The 25,345-nt window shown below is 31.1% G+C and overlaps 1 protein-coding gene and 1 long non-coding RNA gene across 6 annotated transcripts; both read left to right on the plus strand.

Moving 5' to 3' along the window:
- The first annotated feature begins 2,842 nt into the window (after positions 1-2,842).
- LOC143189963 (uncharacterized) lies at positions 2,843-17,577 on the plus strand. Of its 5 annotated transcripts, none has more exons than XR_013004124.1 (16): positions 2,843-2,983; positions 4,019-4,118; positions 4,180-4,428; positions 5,048-5,176; positions 5,229-5,302; positions 5,363-5,749; positions 5,807-5,956; positions 6,016-6,136; positions 7,924-8,069; positions 8,128-8,278; positions 8,341-8,530; positions 8,584-8,718; positions 8,775-8,956; positions 10,240-10,415; positions 16,309-17,164; positions 17,270-17,577. XR_013004124.1 is itself a non-coding variant. In XM_076393983.1 (15 exons), the coding sequence occupies exons 2-15, from the start codon at positions 4,064-4,066 to the stop codon at positions 17,044-17,046; spliced, it is 2,883 nt and encodes a 960-aa protein (XP_076250098.1). In that variant the 5' UTR covers positions 2,843-2,983; positions 4,019-4,063; the 3' UTR covers positions 17,047-17,577. The 5 variants fall into 5 exon arrangements, 3 of the variants coding, with proteins under 3 accessions (XP_076250098.1, XP_076250096.1, XP_076250097.1); XR_013004123.1 differs by having other exon boundaries at positions 2,847-2,983; positions 8,326-8,530; XM_076393983.1 differs by having other exon boundaries at positions 16,309-17,577.
- A 1,905-nt stretch (positions 17,578-19,482) lies between these two features.
- Positions 19,483-19,906, plus strand: LOC143190617 (uncharacterized). The gene is made up of 2 exons (XR_013004287.1): positions 19,483-19,563; positions 19,620-19,906. It is a non-coding gene; the product is annotated as an uncharacterized LOC143190617 (long non-coding RNA).
- The last annotated feature ends 5,439 nt before the right edge of the window (positions 19,907-25,345 follow it).

A 25,345-nucleotide genomic window follows, 5' to 3' on the forward strand; every position in this document is an offset into this window, starting at 1 on the left:
TGTAAGTATGACCGGTAACATAAACAAAGTTATGATAGGGAAGAAAATACGAATAATATTGAAATTCGACTAGTTTGAAGTTAAAACATAAAACTCTTATGTTTATGCGGCTTTAGTATTTTATTTATAGATTTGTGAATAGATTTCAAACATTTATAATTCTGTAACGATTACAAAATGATCCAAAATCACCAGAAGATATATCCAGTCTCAAGAGAAAATAGTGTATATGTGTAAATTTCACTATGAGGTAGACATAATAAAACCTTAAATTAAGAATATTACCTTTATTTGGTGGCACACAATGTATATTTGGAGTCATTAGGCAATTCATCCCTCAATGATAAGGACTGAAATTGTATATACAAGTATGAATTTGTATTTACTGCATGATGTATATTGTATATACTTTAATACAATTTTGAAGGTGAAATATTTGTTAACTGAGTATAAATTATTTCAGACATAATGGCTAAGTAGTATAAAAAGTGACAAGTGCAAGATGATTTGGATGGAAAAGCCACAGTCCTTATAAGACGATATTATGCTAGTATATTTAAATTATAAAGTTAACTATAATTAATTAATTATAATTAACTAACTAACAAGCACATATTTTGCCAAGCATCTTTATAAAAATGTAAATTTTAAACCTTTTTATTGGACAGTTTTGAATGATATTTCAGATAATTTTTAACAGAGAAAGACTCAAAGTTTTCTTCCAGTATAAGAAAACAGTTTCTGCCAAATTGATGGCCCTAAGCAAATATGAAAAAGGGAAAAAAACAGAAGAGATAATTGTGATTTGTGCCAAAGTTCTTTGTCTATGATAATATTTATGTTTTATAGATATATCTATTTTTACACTATATTTTTATTTTATACTTAATTTTTGCAGTTTTACAGATTATATTTATTTCTTTCATTGAATTTTATTTAATTTTTTTTCAGAAATTAAATTGTGTTTTATTTAAATTTTAATTAAGCGTGACGTCAGGGCAGTCACGTACCAAACTTTATCAAAGAGCCAATCAAATGTCTTCACAGCAAAATGTCTTCCTTACATGTGCCTATGATGGAGATTTAAATCGACCTATCAAATTACTTGAATGGCCGATTTAACCCCATCTGAATGTTAGGTAAAGCAAAACTTTTCGCGTCCCCTATTGAGTTATATCTCTATTACTCTATGACTATATTTCAAGTTTTGCAATTATTTACCACAAAAATATTTCAATACAGCATAAAAACATTTAGGATACTGTCTAAATATAAATTCTTGCATTATGGTAATAAGGGTACATTTAAATCGCAGAATTATATTTTTCCAGATTAATTTATGGGACGTCCGGAGCGGACTCTAACAACTACGAATTACGTCTCGGGACAGTTCCTTTTAGCGCGATTTGCATCGCGCCTATAAAATAATACGGAACTTTTGTTATTTTCCGCCCTACAAGAAATTAAATTGATAATTTCGGGCTTTAGCGGTAACGAAGAAATATGAGCGAGGCTTTGCCGGGACAAAACAGATGCCGCCCGCCTAAATAAGACATTTAAATAAATGTACATATTTTGCCAGGAGAGATATTTCAATTACTTCTTGGCCTTAGCCTGACGAGTGATTAATGAAAGTGTAACCAATTAATTTATTTTTGCAACGTTTCGCCAAAAGCACCCTGTTTAAACAAACAGCTCGGCCAATCAATAATTGGTGCTTTAAAGCTCCTACATCTCACATTTAAGTTAATATTTTATCTAAACAAATTAATTATAAACTATATTAATCCCATTAAATTCTACCTCGCGCCATCTTTTACCAACTTTATAAAACTTTCAGCGATTTTTGCCATCTAACCACAATGATCTTACCAAGAACTGTTCGAATTACAGGGATCTGTTTTAGTAACGCATCAACTTTTAATCCTGCGAACGTAATAAATAGTTATTGGTGATAATAATTTTAATAAACTTCATTCGTAATCACTAGATGTTCTTATAACAACATTTTAACTCTTTATTATGGTATTTGAATGTATAATAAGTTAATAAAGATGGCATTGTTGACATAATGGTGGAGGTATTTAACCAGTCATAAGCTCAACATACGACAGGGTTTATTGATTAAATTAATTATCTCAAAATTTTAGAACATATATTTTCATGCAAGGTAATATAAACATGTTACAAATAATTTAATACATACATATTTCACAAAACGACCAAAAACAATTGCATGATAAAATATTTAAAATAAATCAACTCATTAATATTTAATGAACCATGTTATCATGAAATATTTGTGAGGACACAAAATATGCGAAGGTTTGGTATCATCACTGCTTACTTATTATTAATTATATTAAATGGTTATGTATATTTAATATTTAATTTAAATATATACTTAAATCACAAGTTATATATATCGTATATTAAACAAAGTTAAATAAGAAACTATTACTATATGTTTAACTGTATAGTTGAATGAAACAGTTAAAAATGATCTATGTGACATCAATTTTATACCTTTATTATGCAACCAATCAGATCAGTTGAAAAGAGTATGTCTATAAATAAAACGAAATTTAATAGTAATTGCTAAATAAAAATTGTTTTCCAAGGTAACTTAGGTTTACCGTTAAAATAACAGAATAAAATACCACTAGTTTTAATAAAATTTGTATTCCGTAGCCCGTAAATATTTTGAAGGCAATAGGAATATTAAGGACAAAAAATACAAAGGATGACACCAATCTAAAATTTTCAAAATCTGTAATTTCTATTCGTTTTTGTTTACATTCGATACGCCATCTGGTGTAAATAACTTCGCCTAACCTTTCTTGCGCACGTAACTATGCGCGTCAGTTGTTCCAATGGTGTGTGCGTGAGGTTGGTGCTGTGATATCTAATTACATCTTATTTTTTCTAAACATTGCATATTTTTATTCGTGATGCCATCAAAAAATGTCTCCTAAGTCGTCGTGTAAGTAGTTTACTTAAATATGTCTAACATATATCCATAGGTGTAAACGTTTCACAACAAAAATTGAGTTCTAGAATCGTACTAGTCGTTTTGCTAAACTCCGCATTCCTTTTCCTGCATTCCATTTAAATGATTCTCGCATTTGTTAATAGCCGCAGAACATTTTCGTATTAAGGTATTTTTGGTTGCGTAGAATGTTTTCGTACGGTTTACGTTATTTGTTTATCATTAATTCGTGACGTTTGTTTTATTTTCTCTGGTGTTTTGATAAAATAAGAACATATTCAGTTTTTTCTTTTCGTTCGGATTCCTGCAATGCTATTTCATAATTCCTAATCAATCTAGTAAATTGCATTTGTGGAATGTACATTTACTGCTCGCTTTCTACTATGAAATCTTAACAAAAATTCTCGATATTTTTAGAGAATATATATAAACGTGTATTGTAACAAAAAAAATCCTAAAATACTTATTTTTAGCATCTTTTGTTAACTCTACAGTTTACATTATTTTCTTTCGATAAAGTGTTGTTCTACTTTTAAGAAAGTTAATTGGAAATAATAAGTTGTTTAAATAACTCCACATTGCTTATCTTCACTGGAATGTGCTAAATATTTCAATAGGAATGTTCTTATCATATTTTCCCACTCATTGTTTATTGATAATTATAATAACATTCCGATGTTATTTTATGTCGTAATTTGATTTCTCATCGGTCAGTGGGAGTTTTTAGTTGTTGTTGGTTACTTTCGACTAGGTAGGATATCTATGGTATTTTTTATGAATAGTATTGTGTGCGTGTGTGTGTATTTTTAAGAGTTCAACTTACAGCGGGTCCTTAGCATGTTTATACTATGAATCACTCAGTATAAACCAGTCTTTGGCCATGATTTGCCTTGTCTCGGTCAAGAATTCTATCTTATGCAACAAACTTGAGTAAAACTATTTTTATTTTTGTAATACAAAGAGGTTAACGACGATTTTGATAAGAATATTTATTAAAGAATGCAAATTTATTCGCGTTTATTGTTACAGTTTTTCATGATATTCCCAGGACATTGATAGATTAAATTGAAAAAAATGCAACCATCCAATCAGTTTAGACCGTATCCTGTCCAGCTCGGAGCAACACAAGGTAATGTGATGAATCATTTCGTTTTTTAATTTTCGAATAAAAATAAAAATCTCGATCGTAGGCCATTTTCCGCAGAGCTTAAGTGGAAGCGAAACCGATGTCTCAACTTCAAATGAAAATTTATCGAATGAAGAAAAGTATGCTATTAGACATACCCCAAGGCAGGAGCCCCAAGGACAAGAAAATTTGCAGGCCAGTAATCGAAGTTCACTAAGGGATAGTTTACCTTCCAACAGAAGTTCTTTGGATGTATCATCGTCGTCATACAATACCCTAATTATTCATAGTGCTGGAGATGAACCATGGACAGGTAACAATGTTTGATCTTAATTTGCATTCAATAACGTATTTTAAATATGTAAGTTTTGAATCAACAGGTTAAATATCTAATTGGTTGCTAAATTGTTTAATGCATATTCATAGTAAAACTTAAATAATTAAAATACCTTTTGTTATTTAATGATTTAATTCCAACCATTTATTGACAATACTTTTGAAGTTATTTGACTTAATCATAACTGAATTATTATTGTTGTTAAACAATGTTGATGTTGTTAATTAAAATCAATAATCAATTAAAATTAATAATTAATTAATTAATATATCATATTATTGGTTATTCTACAACATATTGATGAAATAAAAACTAAAAGCTGCACACAAAATAAGTATCAATGATTTTGATTGCTGAACAGAACCAGTGACTCTTCAGTCTTCATAACTGGGATACAACATACTCCGATCTAATTACAATTCACTCAAATGTTTCTTAGTAATTATGAACAATTGTTTCATATAAGTTAATAACCGTGTGATAAAAATATTCAGGAGAAGAAAATATTTTCCTAAATATTACCAAGTTGATGTCATCAATTTGCGTCATATCCGTCAGTATTCATATATTTTGATGTTTATTTGTTTTTTACTAGGTCGAAATTCTGGCCCCACATCGTCAACATCCAGTTACATTCATCAACAATCGAATTTGTATGATTTGAAATTATCCCCAAGTCAAAAGAGAAGTTCTTCTTCGCCATCACCCTCCATTACTAGTACAGGTATTTTAATTCATAATTAATAAATATTTGTTTTATTGTATTTTTGTTTAAGGTGTTCAAGAGATAACCGATATTCCTGATGACTATCTGAGTCAGTCTAGTGTTTTAAAGCACTTAGCTAAAGAGGTGAGAAATGTTTGCATATACCAAGTGATTTTCATTTCGTGATCGAATTTCTTCACTTAGGTAAAAGTTCCTTCTCCATGTAACACTGCTGGGAATGTTGACATGCACAATCTTCCTCCTCCTCCTGAATACCCGACTAAATGGGCTGACAAGTCCCCACTACAGGCTGCCGTTCACAACAGAAACAAGATAAACAGTGAAAAATTAGCTTTGTCCAAATCTCAGCCTGATCTGACCTCGATTGGGATCGGTAAGACGGACTTCGCCGGTTTCAAGCGAGGAGTCTCGGCCCCCAGACCGCCGACCAAAGGAAGAGAGGAAAATGAATCTAAAGGCGAAGAGATGTGGTCGTCTTCTAGTGAGATGGTAGAGATACTCATTAAAGAAAACAGCGCGTTGAAACATGAGCTCGAAAACTGTTACCTAAGAGTGGAGAAAACTCATAAAGTAATAGCTAATTCTTATCAACTGTGTGCCGATAGAAATACGTGGGTTTATTTTCAGCTGGAGCAAGAGATCTTAAAAGTTCACAAAGCTCATGAAGAATTAGTACAGTCTTGTGACAGAAGGGAAAGGCTTGAAAGAGCAGCTAGAGCTAGACTACAAGCTGATTGTCGACGTTATCAGGACCTCAGCAGAACACTTAGAGACCAGGTATATTTTATCGCAATATAGGTTTGGTTTGGTTCATAAAGAAATTTTATTCGATTTAGGTCGATATGTTATCTACGCAAGTACTTAGTAGATCCCCTGGGCCAGATGCAAATGGACCAGAAAACTTAAGAAGGGAGCTTAACAAGAGAGAGGGAATAATAAAACAATTAATCATGCAGAGTAAGCTTTGTTTTTATGTATTTTATATGATAAACGTGTATGATAATAAAAAATGTAAATTTGACTGATAAGAGAAAGTCAATTCCCCAAAACTGGGTGATATTTATTTTTAAACACGTATCTTTTAAATATGTTATATTTCTAAGTAAGGAACCCATACTTCTTAACGTATTGAAACTTAATAGCAATAATTTTAGCCTAAGATCATATAAACGTCACATTTCATTTTGTAATAGCCAAATCTTTTTTTATTCGAATATCACTACAGGTGCAGGTTTGAGAACAATTGCCTATTATCGTAGTCGATCGCAGTAGGTTTGACAGATAACAAGTGTCAAGTACGAGAGGTAACAAATGTCATGTTGTTAAGTACGTGATAAAAGTGAGTTTCTGATATTGTTTGCAAAATAAAAATAAGATAATTCATATAATCAGCTGCGAAATACTCGATATAATAGCAAACTCCCGCCGGAATAAAAGTATATTAAGTTTATATAGTGGCAACATAATTCTATTGTTAGTGATCCACAATGCTTAAAAACGATAAGCACAAGAAATATCTGTTAATTTTTATGAACATTATTTTTATCAACAAATTCTACAGAAGCTGAGTAATAGAAATTATTATTATTGTTGAAATAGTAGTCTTCCATAACCTACAAATTATATAATATAATAAAAAAACAATAATAACAAGCAATTGTCGCATAGTATTATTAATAATAAAGTTTGTGGCATTGTGAGCTATTTATTCAGAAGGGTTGTATTATTATTTTTTAAATCAAAGAATTGAATATAGAATAGAATTTGAAATAGTTCAATTACACAAACAATTGAATTGAACTTTCAATGTGTGTCGCTTGAAGACTATATACTAAAATTGAATAATGAAGATTATGTTTGATATAAATTTCATAGATTTGGCTTAGCACTTAAGGAAAATGTGGATAAAATTATTTCAGAGAAATTTTAAACTAGTATCTACAGTATCAATTAAAATAATTAATGCTTTGATTAATTGGAGCAAAAGTTAATTTCAAAACTTACCACTATTAATTAGTAATTTCTAAACTCTGGAGTATTTTAAAAATATTAACAGATAGTACTTGCAATTTTTCGATGAACAAACCAAAATTATTTGAATACTTTTGGGTATTTATTCATGGAAGAAATACTGTTTGCATGAGAAAATATCTGTCTTTTTTCTGCGCCGGTGATTGTGAACATGTATCCCACTTCTGATGTTAGATATTTAGATTGGAAAGAAAATACTCGACCGGGTTTGAAACGTATATCAAAATAATTTCATAATAAAAATATAAACGAGGACAATGACATATAATAAGTAAGACAATGAATAATACAACAAATACGTAAATATGAAGAGAACTATTATTATTATAAGAGAGATGTGAACTGTATGAGATGGTAGGAGGGAAAACGTCCTTTTGTAGCCTATTCCAACGGCCATGAAAAGATAGGCGGTACTGGTCAAATGTCAGCGGTCCAATCATGGATAGAATGCAAGAATTCCTGTTTGTTACTTTGTCGACTATTTGAACATTTTTTCCAACGAAAAGGACAGTTTCGAAATATGTGAACTATGATTCAAGTGAAATAAATCTTCGAAATTATTTGAACAATATTCAAATTTTCTGTTGAAGCTTCATATAGTTGCCAACACTATCATCTAAAAAAGTACCTTTGTTGCTCTTCTCCAAACGCGGCTGACTTTTCATAACCAATTGTTCTGGTATCGACTATCTACAACATTTAATATTTATTAGACAGGGAATTGGCAGCAGCAAAGGAGCGACAAGAAATCGAATTAGCCGCCCAAAGAGCCACTTTGCAAGAGCAACGTACACACATCGATATTTTGGATACAGCACTAACCAACGCTCAGGGTAATGTTGTAAGACTTGAAGAGGAAGTAAGTTAATTTATTTGTAAAAAAAAAAACAAGACGTTAATGATACACTATATCTTAGAATCGAAAGAAACAAGTTTACGTTGAACGAGTAGCTCAACTTCAAAGAGCGCTGTATTCATTGCAATTAGCCAGTGACAGACGCGAAGAAACTGAACGAAAACTACGCTTACAGCTTGAGCGGGAGCTGCAACGTACCAAAGCTGCACAAGGTATGTTCTAATATACTCCATACCAAGACTATAATTTTATTGGTTAGTGTTAACATTTTCAGGAGAGCGCAAAGGCGGCTGGGACTCGCCTAACGGATCGGAAAGTGAGTCGGCATCCGAATTGAAGAGACAGCTCAGAGAAAAGGATGAGAAGATAATGAGATTGGAAGGGGATTGTGCCAAACTAGAACAAAGGTTCTTAGAGGAGAGTGCTCTGAGGCAGGCTGCGATTGATGCCGCTAGTATTCCAAAGTACGTTGTTTGTACCCTTTTTTTAAACAGTAGTATTAATAATCATCATTTAGAGACGCAAAAATAGCGGCGTTAGAAAAGACCAGCCAAGAGACTGAGAAGATAATTGCCGAGGCCAGAAATGAAAAAATACGACATATGGATGAAGTACACGCAGCTCAAAAGAAAGTAGCCGATTTAGAATCGAGGTAAGCTTTTAACATCAACAAACATGGTGAATTAGGCTCATTTAAACATATTTCAGGGTAAAAGACTTGGAGTCAAAGTTAGCTGAAAAGGATGCGATGATCAAGGTACTGCACAAACACACGTACGATAAAGACGTATCGATGCTGGGGAGGTCGCCCCATCATACACCACACGCCAGTCTAGCTGGAACCGATATAGATTTGGGACTTGGTGCGACAGTTTCCCGAGAGGAACTAGGTAAATATTACTACTAATTTAAAATATTTATATCAAATATCTAGTTCTAGATTTACTAAGTTAGAATACGATCAAACCATGAATTTTTGATTTACAGCATAAGTAGTTTTTCAAAATACTGTTTCGAGATAGTGGTGTGTAAGATTCACTGAGATTGTTTCAATATCATGCTATAATGACTTGAAAGCATCATAAAAAACAGAAATAATGCTCTGAAAATGAATATAAAAAAGGTTTCCCTCTTAAACAAGGAATCTAATCACCAAGACTTGGTCAATATTTGTTTTAGCAATTCCCAATCTACTACCAAATTTCAACAAATGAATGTTCTATTTTCTTATATGCTAATTAAATTAACTTATTTAAATAACTTTAACTTAAATTACTAACCCAACATTGAATAGAATGGAACTTTTTCCACCTTTTAATACATAAACATGTTAAAGTGTTGTATATAAAATTTTTCAAGTTTAAACTATTTTTCTTTGTTGCAAATCGCTAATATATTAATAGAACACGCAAGTTTAATTTTCATCTTTTATAAGATTAACTAACCTATTAAATTCGATGGTTTTGACATGTCTCAATATGAAATAACAGTTTTCCATTTAGTATCATTGAATTTTCAAGATACCTTACTTTTATTGTGTGACAGCTTAGCAATTGATAAATCAGGAGCAACTGTTTCTAGGATATATAGATATTTTGGCCGATATTTTGTTCACCAATATATCGATATTTTTTCGAAAAAAATTAAATATATTAAGCATTATAAAAAAACATTCAATTACTTTTAATAAACTACTAAATAAAAATAGTAAAGGTTTATTAAATTCAATATATACTGCCAAAAATATCGATATCGATATATCAATAATTTTCTCGGTGGCCGACACCCCTTATCACACGACTAAAAATGCCTAAAATTGCCATTTTTCCACATGCCACATCGCAGTGTCATAGCTTACCGCTATTTATGATTGATACAGCATGACTTGATTGATACAAGATTTCAACAGATTCAAGAAGTGCGAAAAACAAACCCGCATTGGTTTTTTGACACGGTGTCGCGATGTTGCCAGAAAGATGACCAAATCTTTTCAATGTTATAGTTTATACCAAATGTTCTCAGTAAATGCTTTTTAAAGTGAATACATGGAAGTACCTTTTACAGAAGGTTTAAGCTAAATTACATTTTAAGTTCATCAATTATTTTATTGCAATAAAATTATTACAGAATTTTGAAGATAATTTAATTAACTCTGTATTATCTCGTTTTATAGTAAGCAGTGTTCTAACGAATTCGGCAGCTTATGGTTCAGGGAATTCGTACACGGGCAATGATTCTACATACCATATGGCATCGTACGGGAAATACGACACCAACAAAAATTTCGACACGTCAAAACCGACCTTGAAGGAGATCGACAGTCATTTGGACACTCAACTACTGAGCAAGGTAGGAGAGGCCGAAACCTTCTACTGATGACAAAGGGTTTTGAACAGGCGGAAAAAATGTGCAGGTGGTTATGTTACCAAATTGTTAATCAGGGTTCAAAAGAAACCGTTTTGGAACAATTGTTCGGTCAATAATTTGGACATTATTCCTTCTTGCGTTTATTAACAACGATAAATGCATTGTAAGGAGAATGTGTTAAAGCATGATGCACATTTTTTCAAATTTGGTTTGCTACCCAGCTACGACTGATTTTTTTCAAGTTTTCTTTTATACTGTACCAAAGATGTTATAGTTATTTTTATGTTTAGTTTTTTCTCTTTTTTTCTCATTAACTTTATTAGGAAAATTAATATTTTAAGAGCTATTCTTTTTATAAATTTTTTGTGTTTCAATCAATTTTCAAATTACCACTTCAGTCAGTTCAAATATCAGCAATGATTCCAAAGTATTATAAAATACATTCCAGATTATTAAAAACAGATTTACGACAACCAATGGCTCATGTTGAATGTATTAGACATTCCTAACAATAAGTTACTAATTAATAAATATAGTTTTTTTCTTTTATCGAAATTGGACTATCTTAGTTCTTGGATTTACAAAATCGAATCGAATGTATAGTTACGAGACTTAGTGTATAAAACGACTAACGTTTTATTTTTAATTACTTTAAAAGCGTTTAGAATTTGGTGTTACTCTGCTAAAAGGCCGCTATCTCACCGCTGAATCCATTTTAGATCTGATTTAATTTATTTATTTCTCGTTTTGGATTTCGATCATCGGTGGGGAGCGGTTATGAGTTTTTTTCTTTTTTTTTTAATATATATTTTGCATGTACTGTGTTTATAGCATGTGAAAATAAATTGTTTTTTTTATTTTATCCTTGTGTGTGCACTTTTATTATTTTATTTCGCAACGTTTATCGGTGTTCTCTTTTCACAATCACCCTGTTCTTCCCATTTTCCTTTAATTCCTTTAAGCGCAATATAGTTTAGTAGAAACATACACTTGATATGATTTAAACGAAAATATACTCTCTTAAGCCATTACTCTGAATCATTAATAATAACAGCAGTCAATAAGTCCCGAAAATAACTAATAAGACAACTTTTAGTCAACATTCAATTTTATTAAAAGTGGTACATTCAGTCCAATGCTTCACTAATTCTGTATACTTCCTTTTTTTGTAGAACAATTCGCCTTAATTTTTAAAATAGGCTCCAACTTATGCAATCACTTCTTTTGAACCAAACTTCTTTCACTAAATCATTCTTTTGAGGTCACTCAGGATTAGAACTGGACTATATAGTTACCAAGGCAATTTCAGTGACTCGTGACAAAATATATTGTTTTGAAACTAACTAAAATCGTTTCACTATAACTTTTGATCTAGATGCCAAAGTGTCATAAACTTGTTTCACATCCTGCATTTTAAAAGTTAAGGTTAGGACTACTGGTTCTTATGGAGTTATGTATTGTAGTATCTTGACAAATACATTGAAGGGCTTTTCTGTAATGATGTTGTGTTCACAGAAAAAAAATGTTTAAAAGAACTTTTTTGTCTAGAAATATATTGAAATAGTTCTTACTAAAAAAAACAATCTAAAAACCCACAAGAATTTAATTATCACCAATGATTTGTATTGGATTTAGCAGACCAAAGAAATAATTGCATTAATAATTAAATTTCATACGCCGGTTAGTCAATGAATTAAACATGTTTTTTACTACAGGCTGTTATTGTTTTTGTATTAATGTTTGTTTTTGATATCGCAATGATTGTAAATTCTCGTGAAATATTAGACACCGTTTATTTTACAACTGGTACCAATGTCGTTAATGTTTTTATTTTTCCAGGACCGTTATATCAAATGAAACCATCATATTTAAATGTCAATAATATTTAGTTGAATGTAGATGAAATAATTATTTGGAACAATCTGCAAAGCAAGGTGTACAATAAGTTCGCAAAAATCTTACAAAGGTACTAGTTGTTTTGAGAAAAACTTGCAAAATTGTCTTTCTACTATAATCTTCGTTTGACGAAAACCACGCATAAAAAGTTTTTTTAGGTGTAGGAAAGATCTGAAGTCCGAGGGAATTAAATCTGGCGAATCAGCTAGATTTTGAAATAAGTCATGTTTTAACTCACTAATTTTGGCGATTTTTTTGAGCTGTTGTCTTGATATGTGATTTCTTCTGTACATCAAGTCTTTTTTCAAGAATTTTTACATCCAATTAGTCAAAAATATTGCAATAATAGTCAGAGTTTATTATTTTGAGAGTTTTTTTTTATGAAGAATTAAAATTCTGTGTGTAAAGGAGCCAACACATTGTGCATAATAAGTCAATTGTCAGTCCCCGGCCTGACACATAGATGGCACTACTAGAATTAAGAAAGTAATGTTTTTTAGTTAGCCCTAGCCCGGAAAATCTGCGTATATAAATTTGACAGCTGTCAATCATTAGTTTGTGAATTATAGCATTTTTGAGTGAAACAACTTTTGTTATTGTGAAACAAAAATGGACAAAAAGGTATTTCGCGGTATTTAAATTCTAAACGAAAACATTTAAAAAATCCACAAAATGACTTTGAATGGTATTTAAAAATCAACCATTCACGGATATTTTGGTATGAGAAAGCTCTGTGCAACAAAAAACAACCAAGGATTGTATGCTAAGTTTAGACGTGGTGAAATGGCTTCATCATTTCACTTCGAAGTCCAATCGGTAGTCAACCGAGTGGACTGCACATGATGAACCCGCTCCAAAACGTGAGAAAACGCAACAGTCGGTTGACAAGGTTATGCCATCTGTATTTTGGGATGCGCATGGAATAATTTTCATTGACTACCTTGAAAAAGGAAGGACCATCAACAGCGACTATTATATAGCGTTATTGGACCGTTTGAAGGACGAAATCGCCGATAAACGGCCGCGTTGAAGAAAAAGAAAGTGGTGCTTCACCAAGGCAACGCACCGTGTCACAAGTGTCACCGTCAGTGAAAACGATGAGCAAAAATCCATGAATTGGGCTTCGAATTGCTTCCTCATCCACCGTATTCACCAGATCTGGCCCCAGCGACTATTTCCTGTTCACAGATCTCAAAAGAAATTTTCGTCGAATGAAGAGGTGATGGGCGAAACTGAAGCCTATTTTGAAGCAAAGGACATATCGTACTATAAAAATGTTATCGATAAGTTGGACGGTCGCTATAATCAGTGTATCACCCTTGAAGGTTGTTGTTGAATAAAAAAAATTAATTTTGCAAAAGAAAATGTTTTACTATGGTAGGCTGAGGACTTTTAAATTGATCTGTTATTATGTAATAATCTTCAAAATTCAACTATTGATATTAGGCTGTTTTTATAACAGATGATATTTTAAACGTATATGTATATAATGATTGTGAGTACAAAGAATTTAATAACCAAAAAAAAAATGGAATCTTTTATGAATACTACTAAATATATTATGAGGTTTAAATTAAAATTATATTCAAAATTTCCAATTTAAATCACATAAAAGATTGTTAGAATTTTCAGATAGTGTGTTTACATAACACAAATATACTTACACAAAACACTGTCAATATTATAAAGATCTCATTCCTTTATTAGAGCTAAGTGAACAAGAAGTATATAATTAATGAACAAAACATTTAAAATGGTAAATTGTCTGAGAAATAATAATAAAAAAAAAACAATTGGGACTATATTCACCGAAAATAATTGACCACTATTGTTCTGAAATGTTCATAGTGCCAGTTTAAGGATATCATGTCTTTTTTAACACTTGATTACCTTAAAACATCTATATATGAATATATATGGTTTCTTTTTGAGAAATACTATAATTCTTCATCATTGCCTATCCTAAAGGAAAAGTACTCAATAAATAATTAAAACTTAGTAAGTAATATACGAACATATAACATTTCGTTTTGATTTAGATATTTGTTATCTTTAAACTACCCAATGTAGGTACTAATATAAATAATATATACTAATATAAATATTAACTATTTTTTTATGTAAGTTTTGTAATATAATAATAATAATAGTTGAATAATATAAACTATAAATCATTTATTCTAAATGTTTTCATAATAATGACTGACCATGTTGTATTTAAAATCACTTTCTAAAAATATATGAATATATTAAACCCCACAATCCAGCGTCCTTAAAATCAAAATATTAGTCATTTGATGTTAGTTTTCAATCAAATAAACACTTAAATCCTGATTAGTACCTTAGGTCAATTATCAGAAATATGTAAACGTTTATTGTACTCAAAGAGCTTTTGATGTGTAATCATATTTACATTTCCATGACTGTTCTCTTTTCATCAGTTCTCTTTTTAAATTATCCATTAGTTCTTTTAATTATTATAGCTTTGTTCTCTTTTTCAAAACTGAAGCATTTATTAACATAATAAACTTGTGAATTGCGGTGAGAAGAAAATGAATGACAAATAAGTACTTGCAAGGCATGAATTTTAGGTATTTTTTCAAGAGCAATTAAAAAATACAAACAATATATTTACCATTTTTACTAGATATTTATTAGTGTTTAACGAATACACAAAAGAATAAAGAGGTGCGAAAATTAAAAATCTAGAAGGTTACAAGCTGATGAAGTGGGGATATAACTTTTCCGAATGTTTTTTTAAAGTTTTGATCCAAATTTTATAGCTATACTTAGTACGATAGAGAAATGTATAGCCTCATATCAAATTTCAAGTAAACCACTTCAGTAGAACTTGAGATATAATTTCAAAGATCACGAAAAAAATTGTGTTGAGAAAATCGTGTTTAAAGTTTCGGCTTTAGGTGTTACATTACTAAAACAGCTATATCACCAAAATTAATTTAGATTTTGAGATATCCTTTTAACAGCATGTGACTCAGCTTTAGAAATATAAAACAACATATTAATTTTTCCAACAACCCCATAGTATAATATTAATATATGAATCTAGTATAGATGATTTTTGAATAGTGATGACCTTCTTTGTTGATTAGATAGAAACTGCTTTTTATTAAGGATAATCCAAGGCTTGCACGACTGGTACTTACAGCCCGTCTAAGAAAACAGTCAATGCACGTCGAATATAGCACCAAATGCAGTTTGTAAAAATATAAAATCCGTTAAAACCACAGAGCGGATTTTTCTTTCTCATTTTATTTGAGTTAAAAAGAGATAGTCTGGTGAGCCATGTGACATATTTTTAAAGGATTAAGTTTTGGAAATATGAAGAAATATCAATTTTTTCAAATTTCTATACTAGAATACCCCATAGAACAATATCATTAATATCCAAATCTAGAGGTGGTTATTGAACGGCATTCTTTGATGATCAAATAGAAACAATACGTCCTGGCTTAATGTAAGAGTATCTAAATTTGCCTATGATAAAATATATTTAATTTAAATCATGTTTAATTCACTTTATGTACGAAACAACGCGTCATATTCATAAAGCATTATATTTTACGCCGCTTTTTATTAAGGATAATCCAAGGCTTGCATGACTGACACTTCTAATAAAACATTCGTCTAATAAAACAGCCAATGTACATCAAATATGACGCCGAATATAACGCTAATTGCAGTTTGTAAAATCCGTTAAAAACACGGAGCGGATTTTTCCTTCTCATTTTACTCGAGTTAAAAAGAGATCGTGGGTGTCGCCCATGTTGCCAAATGTCTGCGAAATTCTTCAAAACGTTAGGGATAATTATTAGAGGTTGTAAACCAAAATTGAAATTTGATGACGCGCATTGGTTGTTTTGTTGGATAGGCTGTATATCACACCATTCATTGGATTGTTCGTTTACTAAACTCTAATTAACATCAGTCGCCATATCTCAAGTATGCACATTTCCAGCGAGGATTATGCTGCTTCCCCGGACTTAACCCCATCGGCACCCAACGGAAAGGAAAAATACCGAAACCGTTGCTGAGCGGGGTAAGTACCCCGAACGATCGTCAATCGCCCTTCGAGGCTGGTTCCTCCACGTTCTTCGCGCCATCCAATCGTCACGAGAACGGCGACATGCTTCTGTTAGAGAAACAAGGTCGTACGTCACAACAGAATCGCATGCCGGACAACAGTGGCGGCAACAATAACCAAGAGGGCGCCACGAACGTATGCCCATCTCCTAGTTCCTTGCCTCGTCCTCCTCGTTCCTCCCACCGATCCGGGCTTCCTCGGCGTATGGGCGAATACAATCGTCTGGAGAGCGGTGGTAGTGGCAGTGGCGGCGCCGGCAGCGAGACCCAGAGGAAGAACTCCAACGGTGCGGACTCGCTGTCGTCCAACGCCAGTTCCAGACGCACCTCCCCGGCCCGTTCCCTCATCCAGCCGCCGCGTAAGCTGGGAGAGTACGGTCGACTGAGCGAGAGCGGAGGAAGTTCCGCGAGCCTACGTAAGTCTTCGGCGAGGGCGCGAAGCGGGAGCGCGGGGGAACGGGACTCGGCATCGACACTGAGCGAGAATTCGGCCAGTTCCTTGCCGACGCCATCGAAGACGAAGATCTACGGAAACGGTCTGCGACGCGGCAATTCCCTGGGGAGAGAGACGAAGAGCTCGGCTGATTCTAGCAAGTATAGAATCCAGTTCTGAGGCTACGGAAAATGGGATGGGAATGATATCGGGAACAAGCAACGCCTTCACTTTATGACCTAATAACTTCATATCACATACTCGAATATAGTTACGAATATTATTTTATTTTTCACATGTTATTATATTATACTTTAGAGTATACGAATTTACAATGTTACTACGAAATTAAAAAAAAAACGAACAAAAAATATAATATTTATGCCATGCATATTATATCCAGGAGACTTATATTACACGTGCCTTATAACGTTTTCCACTTTTTACAACGAATAGATCAAATAATACGTATTTCAAATAATATATTTAGGGACCATGTTAGCCAGCAAGGTTTTTGAACTACTGCCTTCTTGCTGATTGAACCAATGATAGTAGTCTTCCTTTGCGCTTTACTAACGTACGAATGATAACTGTCTAAAATCTATTTATTGGTGATATCATCAAGGTTCTATTTATATTTGATGTTCAAGTACCGAACGAGACTATATTGAATGTTATTGTTATATCTGAAAAATATATGAATTTATGATATTTTTGGTGTGGTTTTATTTATTCCTGAATTATCCTTGTATAATGTTATAAAATATTGTATGAATCTCAACCAATAAGTTAAATACTTTTGTTATGATCACTTAACAAAAATTAGTATATAAATATAGTTCCAACAGTTATATCGGCGATATGTTAAAAAGAGACAAAAAAACTGTAAAAGAGAAACAACAGTTGATCTTGAAAAACAAAAAGCCTTCACATTTTAAGTTATACACTGTTATATATAAGATGAGTACTTTTTCTACTTGTAAAACGAATAAATGAATTCGTTTTTAACAATTAAATATGGATAATTATCGCCTCCATAATATAACAATATGGCAACGTTTTGAAAGTAATGATATTCCACAATAATAAAAATTTTGCTCTTAAAGCAAAGAACCGATTACAATATCATTTTAATTTGTTCTTTAAAATTGAACTGTTAATATTGATGAACGATATTGTGATTCATGTTTTTTCTAAACCAGAATACAGAGAGTATCAATTTAACACGGAATAACAAAAGTTGTTAAAGTCAATTATTGACATTTCCCTGTATAAAATAATAGTTTTTTATGTCATTATACATTCATTCAGTTTATGACATTAATCATGAAACGTTCAACATTGTTTTTAATTTTCTGGCCATTGCCACCAAAACGTAGTATTCATGGTCATAAAATATTTCTCTTCATGTTCCATTGTATTGCGAATTGATAAAATCGAAAGTTGTAAAGAATACACTAACAGTACCAAGCGTACTTACCAGACGGAGCACTTTCTGAATACCACTTGTTCAGATTGATACAGCATGACTTGGCTAGCATAAGGTTTTGAAATGTTGAAGAAGGGCGAAAATTAATCGATGATTGGGTTGCTGCTAAACCAACATCGACATCTTTGGAGACGCTTTTGTTATGTTTCCAGAAACATAGGAAAAAATTGTGGAAAATGAAAATATTTCGATTAATCCCTTTCAATACCCTTTAAAGTGGAAAAAATATTAAAGTATACGCAAGTATCTAATAATATATTTTTGAAGTTATGTACTATAGAATGACGACATGTGCAAACAATTTTTTATTTGTACGTATTTATTTAATAACAACGGATTAGTTTTAAATTTTGATACCGATTAGTATTCAATCAGTCCTAGATTTTTTCAATAATAGAAATTTAAATAATAATCGCAAGGCATTTCCAAAGGTTTTAAAAAAAGACGTGAATTGTAATTCTACTGCTTTTTCCCAATAGGTAATAAAAACAAAGAATCAATTTCAAAGGTTATGTACTAATGATTTCTAACAATTATAACAGAAAATTGTTAAAAATATGACTTGTCTCGATACAAGAGCCAGTACAGAAAAGAGGAAGGAAAGTTAAAAGAGGGCGCTGTGACTCACAAATAAATTACCAGGGATCAAAATCATAGAGAAATAGAGATTTAACTTCGTAGGAAATTTTGGCGAAATGTTTCGCGACGTCCAACATGTAGATGTCGCTACGTTTAACATATTACTTGTTTTATTCGCTATGTTAAGAGCCGCGACAGAATCTGATTGGTTCATTTCATTCTATGGTTTGTTTATTTTGCACTGTGCCCTATATTGAGAACAGTGTGGTTAGCTTTTTATAACGTTTATACAATAAATTATTATTTTATTTTATTACTATATACAAGTCGGTAGTTGAAATGCATTCCCGTTCTAGGAAGTGTTGTAGTGTGTCCAGATGCACAGATGGTGAGGAAATGCATCATTGTTTTCCAATAAAAAGCGATCTTTAACAAATGAGTAAAAAAAATCTTAAACTGGTTGGGTTAAACATGAAACAGATTTATGATCGTTACCATGTGAGACATTTTTGTGATTCATTTAAACTTTCCTTTAAGTACTTATGAACAATTTATTGATGGTGAAAGTAATACCACGAGCCCAGAATATATATAAATGGAAGTGGATCAAAATCAAAACTATATAGAAGGTAAATTCAAGGAGTCTATCACATTTCCAGTCATAATTGTTACCATTAATTTCTAGATTGTCTTACTATTTTTGTAGTGCCTATCTCCATCATTTCAGGCCCACAACCAGGGTGTTCGAAGCAAATATCATCGACATTTGAACAAACTCCAGAAAGTAATGGTAAAGTTTGTCTTCATTCAGCCAGTATCCTTCTTTCTGCTCATTTTTACTGTTAATTACTTGACTCTATAACTTCAGTCCAGATATTCCTATAAGAGCAAAGAAAGTTTTACTGCAATTTAGACTGATTTTATAGAGGCAAGACAATATCTCGTGCCCCAGACTCTAACAAAATTGTTTTATTATACTGTCAGTAGGTCTTTGAGCTATGTCTTATTTTATTCAGCGATTTTGCCACGTCGATAATATAACAAAATTTTTGTCAAATGTTTAAAAAAAAGTAAATTTAAAACCCTTCAATTGTACATTCTATAATGATCTTTCGGATAAAATATTAAAAGTACTAACGAAAAGACGGAAGAGATAATTTTGATTTGCAATGCACCAAAGTTTTTGCTTATGGTTTTATATATATGTATATAATATTTATATTTTATAGATATATTTACTTTTATATTATATTTGTATTTATTTACTTTTACAGATTATATTTATATATATTTGTTTTTAAATATTATATTTATATGTATATTTTATTGAATTTAATTTAATAAATTTCTTTCAGAAAAAAAAAAAAGTTTTTTATTTAAATTTCATTGGTCAAGTAAACATGACGTCAAGGCTGTCACGTGCCAAACATTACTAATGAATCAATCAAATGTCTTCACAGTAAAATATTTTTCTTACAGATGCCTATAATAGAGATTTAAATTGCCCACTCAAATTACTTAAATGACCCATTATGGCTCCCTCTGGATGTTGGGCAAAGCAAAACTTTGCACCAGAATCCCCTATTGAGTTGCATCTCTATTACTCTATGATCAAAGTTTCTCTTTTGTTCCAAGGCCGTAAGTGGTGTATTAATTCAGTCCCGTCCCGAATCATAAAAGATTCGTAAAAAAATAACATTTTAAAAATGCTTTATACAGTGAACTATACGCATTTCTTGGTAAATAACATGGAACTGTCATTGTTGCCGAAAAAAGGCAACGGAAATTTTTAACGTGAAAACTATCATCGAGAAGTTATGAGGTACCCACCTTGGCATACTTTCACCGCTTTAGACTTGTTCGCTACGGCACGGCAAGCGGTAATCTCTGCGAAGAAGGTTTTCGAGATCTCGATCATTATTGAGATTAAAGATACACGAACACTATACGATTATGATGTAGCATTTTTTAATATGTTTACCATATTCGCGTATTATTTCCCTTATAAAAAATTTAATATGCAGTACCAATAATATATCGAATTAAAATTTTGTTTTAAAAGCCTGTCTACTGTCAAATAATTACCTAAAATAATATATAGTCAGTAAGCTGTTTTTTAAATTTATTAACTGTCACACTGTACAAATGTGCCAACGTTAAATGCAGTAATGAATATAATAGAAATAATAAATAAACAGTTACAATATTTTGTATAATGTGATGTCTTTTTTAATATTTTTTATAAAAATAATTTATTCCATGTTAATAGTTAAATATTTTCTCTAAATTAAAATTTCTATCGACAGATGGCGTTATATAGAATATTTCTAACAAGGCATATAAAAGAAAGCAAATTGACTTTAATTACATATTAGGTTTTTTTACACACGTTTCAAAATAATATTTTTGAGATAATGGTATAAATAACTATATTTTAAGGTACAAAATAAGATATTCGATTCGATTTATTATATGTTAATTATTTATATCTACTTTAATGAACTAAAACGAAAACCGAGTTTGGTTTCGCGAAAATTCAAATATAACTTTATTTTTTTTATTTCCGTCACCCTTTTACAGGTGTCAAGAAATTGGTTGATTTATTGGTAAAATATGCTATTAAATATGCTAATTGGGATAATATACGGAAATAGAGAAACTTTCAATTGAAGAACCATTATGTGTTAATTGCGTTGAATAATTAATGTAAAGCAATCTTTAATGTCTCTCTTCTGAGCTAGCAGCAACCCAGTATCTGTAGATTTATTTGTTTACATAGCCTTGCAAATGACATTAAGTTGCGCCACTGAACTGTTACTACTTAGTCTACACTGCCTAGGAGCAATTTTCAATATTTTCACAGCAAGGCTTGCTTAAAATATAATTGCATTTTAAAGTTTACCCTAATGAAATTTCATAAATATGAAAATAGTCTTATTATAGGATATAAAGTCTTTATATTCCGCTCTACCATTTTTCATGAACCGCAATACTTGTTTCCACTGGCATAATTCCAAATCAGATGTTCCGTTGAATATTGCGATCAAATATGGCTCTTCTTCTTTTTTTTTGCTAAAGGTATTTATTTTACTTCACTAAACATTTTCTAAAATATTTTCAGTTTTTATAGTTTAAAGTTAATATTTTATTCTAACTATAATTAATTCTTTTTGAAGATTCTAATGTGGGCTGAACAACTGCTGATTCCAATATTGAACTTATGGCCATATTTTCCTTTTCGATAGGTTATAAGAAATGATCTGTTAATATACACATATTATGTATTTCAGTTCAATTATCGAATTTTAGTAAATAATTTGTTCGTTCTGAAATCCAAAGCATAAACTTTCCTGTTCCAAATTTTCATGTAAGAGATTATAAGGGGTTTCCTGAAGTTTATCATTATTTACTTTTAAAAACAATTCCTGCACTAGAGCGGAAAATGTTAAAAAAATGTTACAAAAATAATATTATAACAACAAATTCCCTTGCAATCATACACACAAATAGAAAAAAAAACAAATATGACATGTTATAAAACTTCAAATTGAAAGCAAGAAAAGAAATCTGTAATCTTTTTACCTCCGGCCTTCTAGTGTTTGAGACACGCAAACATGGTTCTAAATCAATTTTTTGACAGTGATATCTAGAAGTAACAAACACAAATAGACTTTGATAAATCATTATATTGTTTTATAAAGATTATTTCCGAAAGACTGTAATAAACTCAATAGTAATAACTAATGGCTGTTTTTGGAGAACCATAGTCGGTATTCGATATACTTCGGTAGTTTCCACCTGATCTTGCGCTGTTGCCACTTATAAGCAATCGAAAGATAGAATCCAACGAATTACAGCGGCCATTTTGGGTTTGATTCTGACACTGGTAAAGACTTTGTGATGTAGGGTTAAGAATTTTGTTATCTATAGATTCACACAGGGTATCCAATCCTTGTACGTATTTATCGTAGAAATCGAGGGAAACAGATTTTTTATCTAAAATAATCAGATGTTTGGATATAATGTTATTGCTGAGCTGATATGACGGAAAATCGGAAGTCGTTTAGTACAAAAGCCATTTAGTTTGCTTTTTAATCACTAACTATAACATATAAGACCTGGTAGAAATATTGTTCCAACTGGTTCTATGGTGTAATGGTTAAAGTATTTAGCTACCAAACAGAGGTCGTGGGTTCGATTCCCGGCGGGGGGAACGACTTTTCGTTCTTGTTATAGTTTGGTTAGAATATTTACCAAATCACCTAGGCTAGACAGCGAACCCCGAGACCTGAAACGCTCTTTATTTTCAATCATTATTCATTTATTTTAAAACTGCTTAATTTATCATTAAATATCTAATACTAAAAGTAAAAGAAAATATTTTTAACAAAAAAATTGAACCGACTCCAAAAAATAAATAAGGATCTCACTAAAAATTAAAAATAATGAAACTTAGATTTTTAACACAAAAGAACATTTTAAAATAAAATATGTATATAATAATCGTTGTAATGACTAAATAAAAATAAACTTTAAGTAATCAATCTATACACGTATTTTATATTCTAACTAGCGACCCGCCCCGGCTTCGCACGGGTGCAATGCTGATACTAAATTAAATACACTACAGAAAAAATATGAACGTTGTATATAAAAACATAGCGGCCCGCTCCGACTTTGCACGGGCATAAAATATATATGCCTATGTCACTCAATGAAAACATGATTAAAATCGATCCAGTATTTTTGGTTCATTCATTACTGCCCTTGGCCTGCACGCATTAAATTTGGAGTAAAACAATTCCTCTTCCCCTATACTTACTATGAAGATTTCCTGCTATCTTTGGAATATCTAAATTCATACAATTTTTATTACATTACACATTTTTAAACGCAAATTTTAAATTTGTAATGTCTCCGAAAATATTTGTTTAATTTACATGCTGTAAGGAACCATATTGATCTATATTAATTGCACACTGTATTTAAGGTACTTAATTCGATAAGGATTAATGCCGTATTGCTTAAAATAGCTTCGTAAATAAGCCATTTTCTCACGTAAAAAGTAAACAATAAAAATGGTTAATGTGGGTTATCCCTAAAAGATAAACATATACCATCGCGGACTTTTTTGTAGACCTTTTTATGGTGTACAATACTGTAGTACATTAATTTGATCTAACTCGTAGGGTTAGGCAGCGTTTTTGCTAATTGCTAAATAAGCCTAAAAAAATAGGTTAATTTACGACATCACGTTAGAAACCTCTAAAATTAGCAATGTTGCCTTAGTATATTATGCATGTATTATACATATAAACCTTCCTCTTGAATCACTCTATCTATTGAAAAAAACCGCATCAAAATCCGTTGCGTAGTTTTAAAGGTTTAAGCGCACATAGGGATATAGGGACAGAAAAGGCGACTTTGTTTTATACTATGTAGTGTTTTGTGTACACACAATTTAGCTTAACACCTACCTAAACCTATTTATCTATTTACAATATTATTTTAACTACTACCAACTGTTCAGTTTGAATTTTCTTGTCGATTCAATTTTTTTGTTAAAAATATATATTGAGTAATTTCGAAGATAAATGGATGCTTGTGTTTTTATCTATTGATACATAAATTATATTTGTTACCTTAAATGTTGTTTAATTTTCTCTTTTTTGCCTTAAAATTAAATATACTTATTCGAGGTAAAATAACTTAGACGTAATTTATAAATTTAAGATAATAAACAGATAGCTTAGTTTCAAGGGAGATTTATATTCATAAAATATACGAATAACTTACAAGAACTATAACTTTGGTTTGTTATTGTAATGTTTTTATACTGATAAATAATAACAAATTGTTTTTTCACTTTCTTCCTTTCAAAATTATTTTAAAAACGAAAGATAAAAGGTTCTTTAAATTACCTTTTTATGTACCAAAACATTTTAATTTGAGTCTCAACGGGAATATTAGGTTAAATTGCGAAATCAAGATAAGTTATTTTATTTATATTGTATTCTTTAAATGTACGTATAATTTGCAATAACTGGCAATGCTGCAAATTCAAATCCTTGGGAACATGTTATAATTTTCTAGAATGAGACTCTTGTATACAACATAACCTTATTATTTCTTTATATCGCTGTTTTTATGGGCGTAATGGGTTATCACCGAAAGTCAGTTTTATATTTTTAGATAAAAACAGTATTTCAGTTATCTTAAAAATATCTTTTTACAAAATAATGTATCGACATTAGGTAAGAAAACAAATCAACCTGAGATTTGGTGGTTAATATAAGCTACTATAATTGAAAAGATATATCCTTGGATCGACTATTTTTTTATTTACCCCTTTTCATCGTTGCCGAATGAGGAATCTTCGACACGGGACAGTATAAACCGCACGGAAAGTAA

Source organism: Rhynchophorus ferrugineus, unplaced genomic scaffold (genome assembly GCF_030347505.1).
Source record: "Rhynchophorus ferrugineus isolate W39M unplaced genomic scaffold, kcgeb_rfMv2 rfM2, whole genome shotgun sequence".
NCBI lineage: Eukaryota > Metazoa > Arthropoda > Insecta > Coleoptera > Curculionidae > Rhynchophorus > Rhynchophorus ferrugineus.

Bases quoted from the DNA above. Each gene is read 5' to 3' on its own strand.
- LOC143189963 (XM_076393981.1), top strand. From the start codon at position 4,064: ATGCAACCATCCAATCAGTTTAGACCGTATCCTGTCCAGCTCGGAGCA. The intron at 5,177-5,228 runs GTATTTTAATTC...TTTTTGTTTAAG, and splicing joins ACCCTCCATTACTAGTACAG to GTGTTCAAGAGATAACCGAT. The intron at 8,957-10,239 runs GTAAATATTACT...CTCGTTTTATAG, and splicing joins AGTTTCCCGAGAGGAACTAG to TAAGCAGTGTTCTAACGAAT.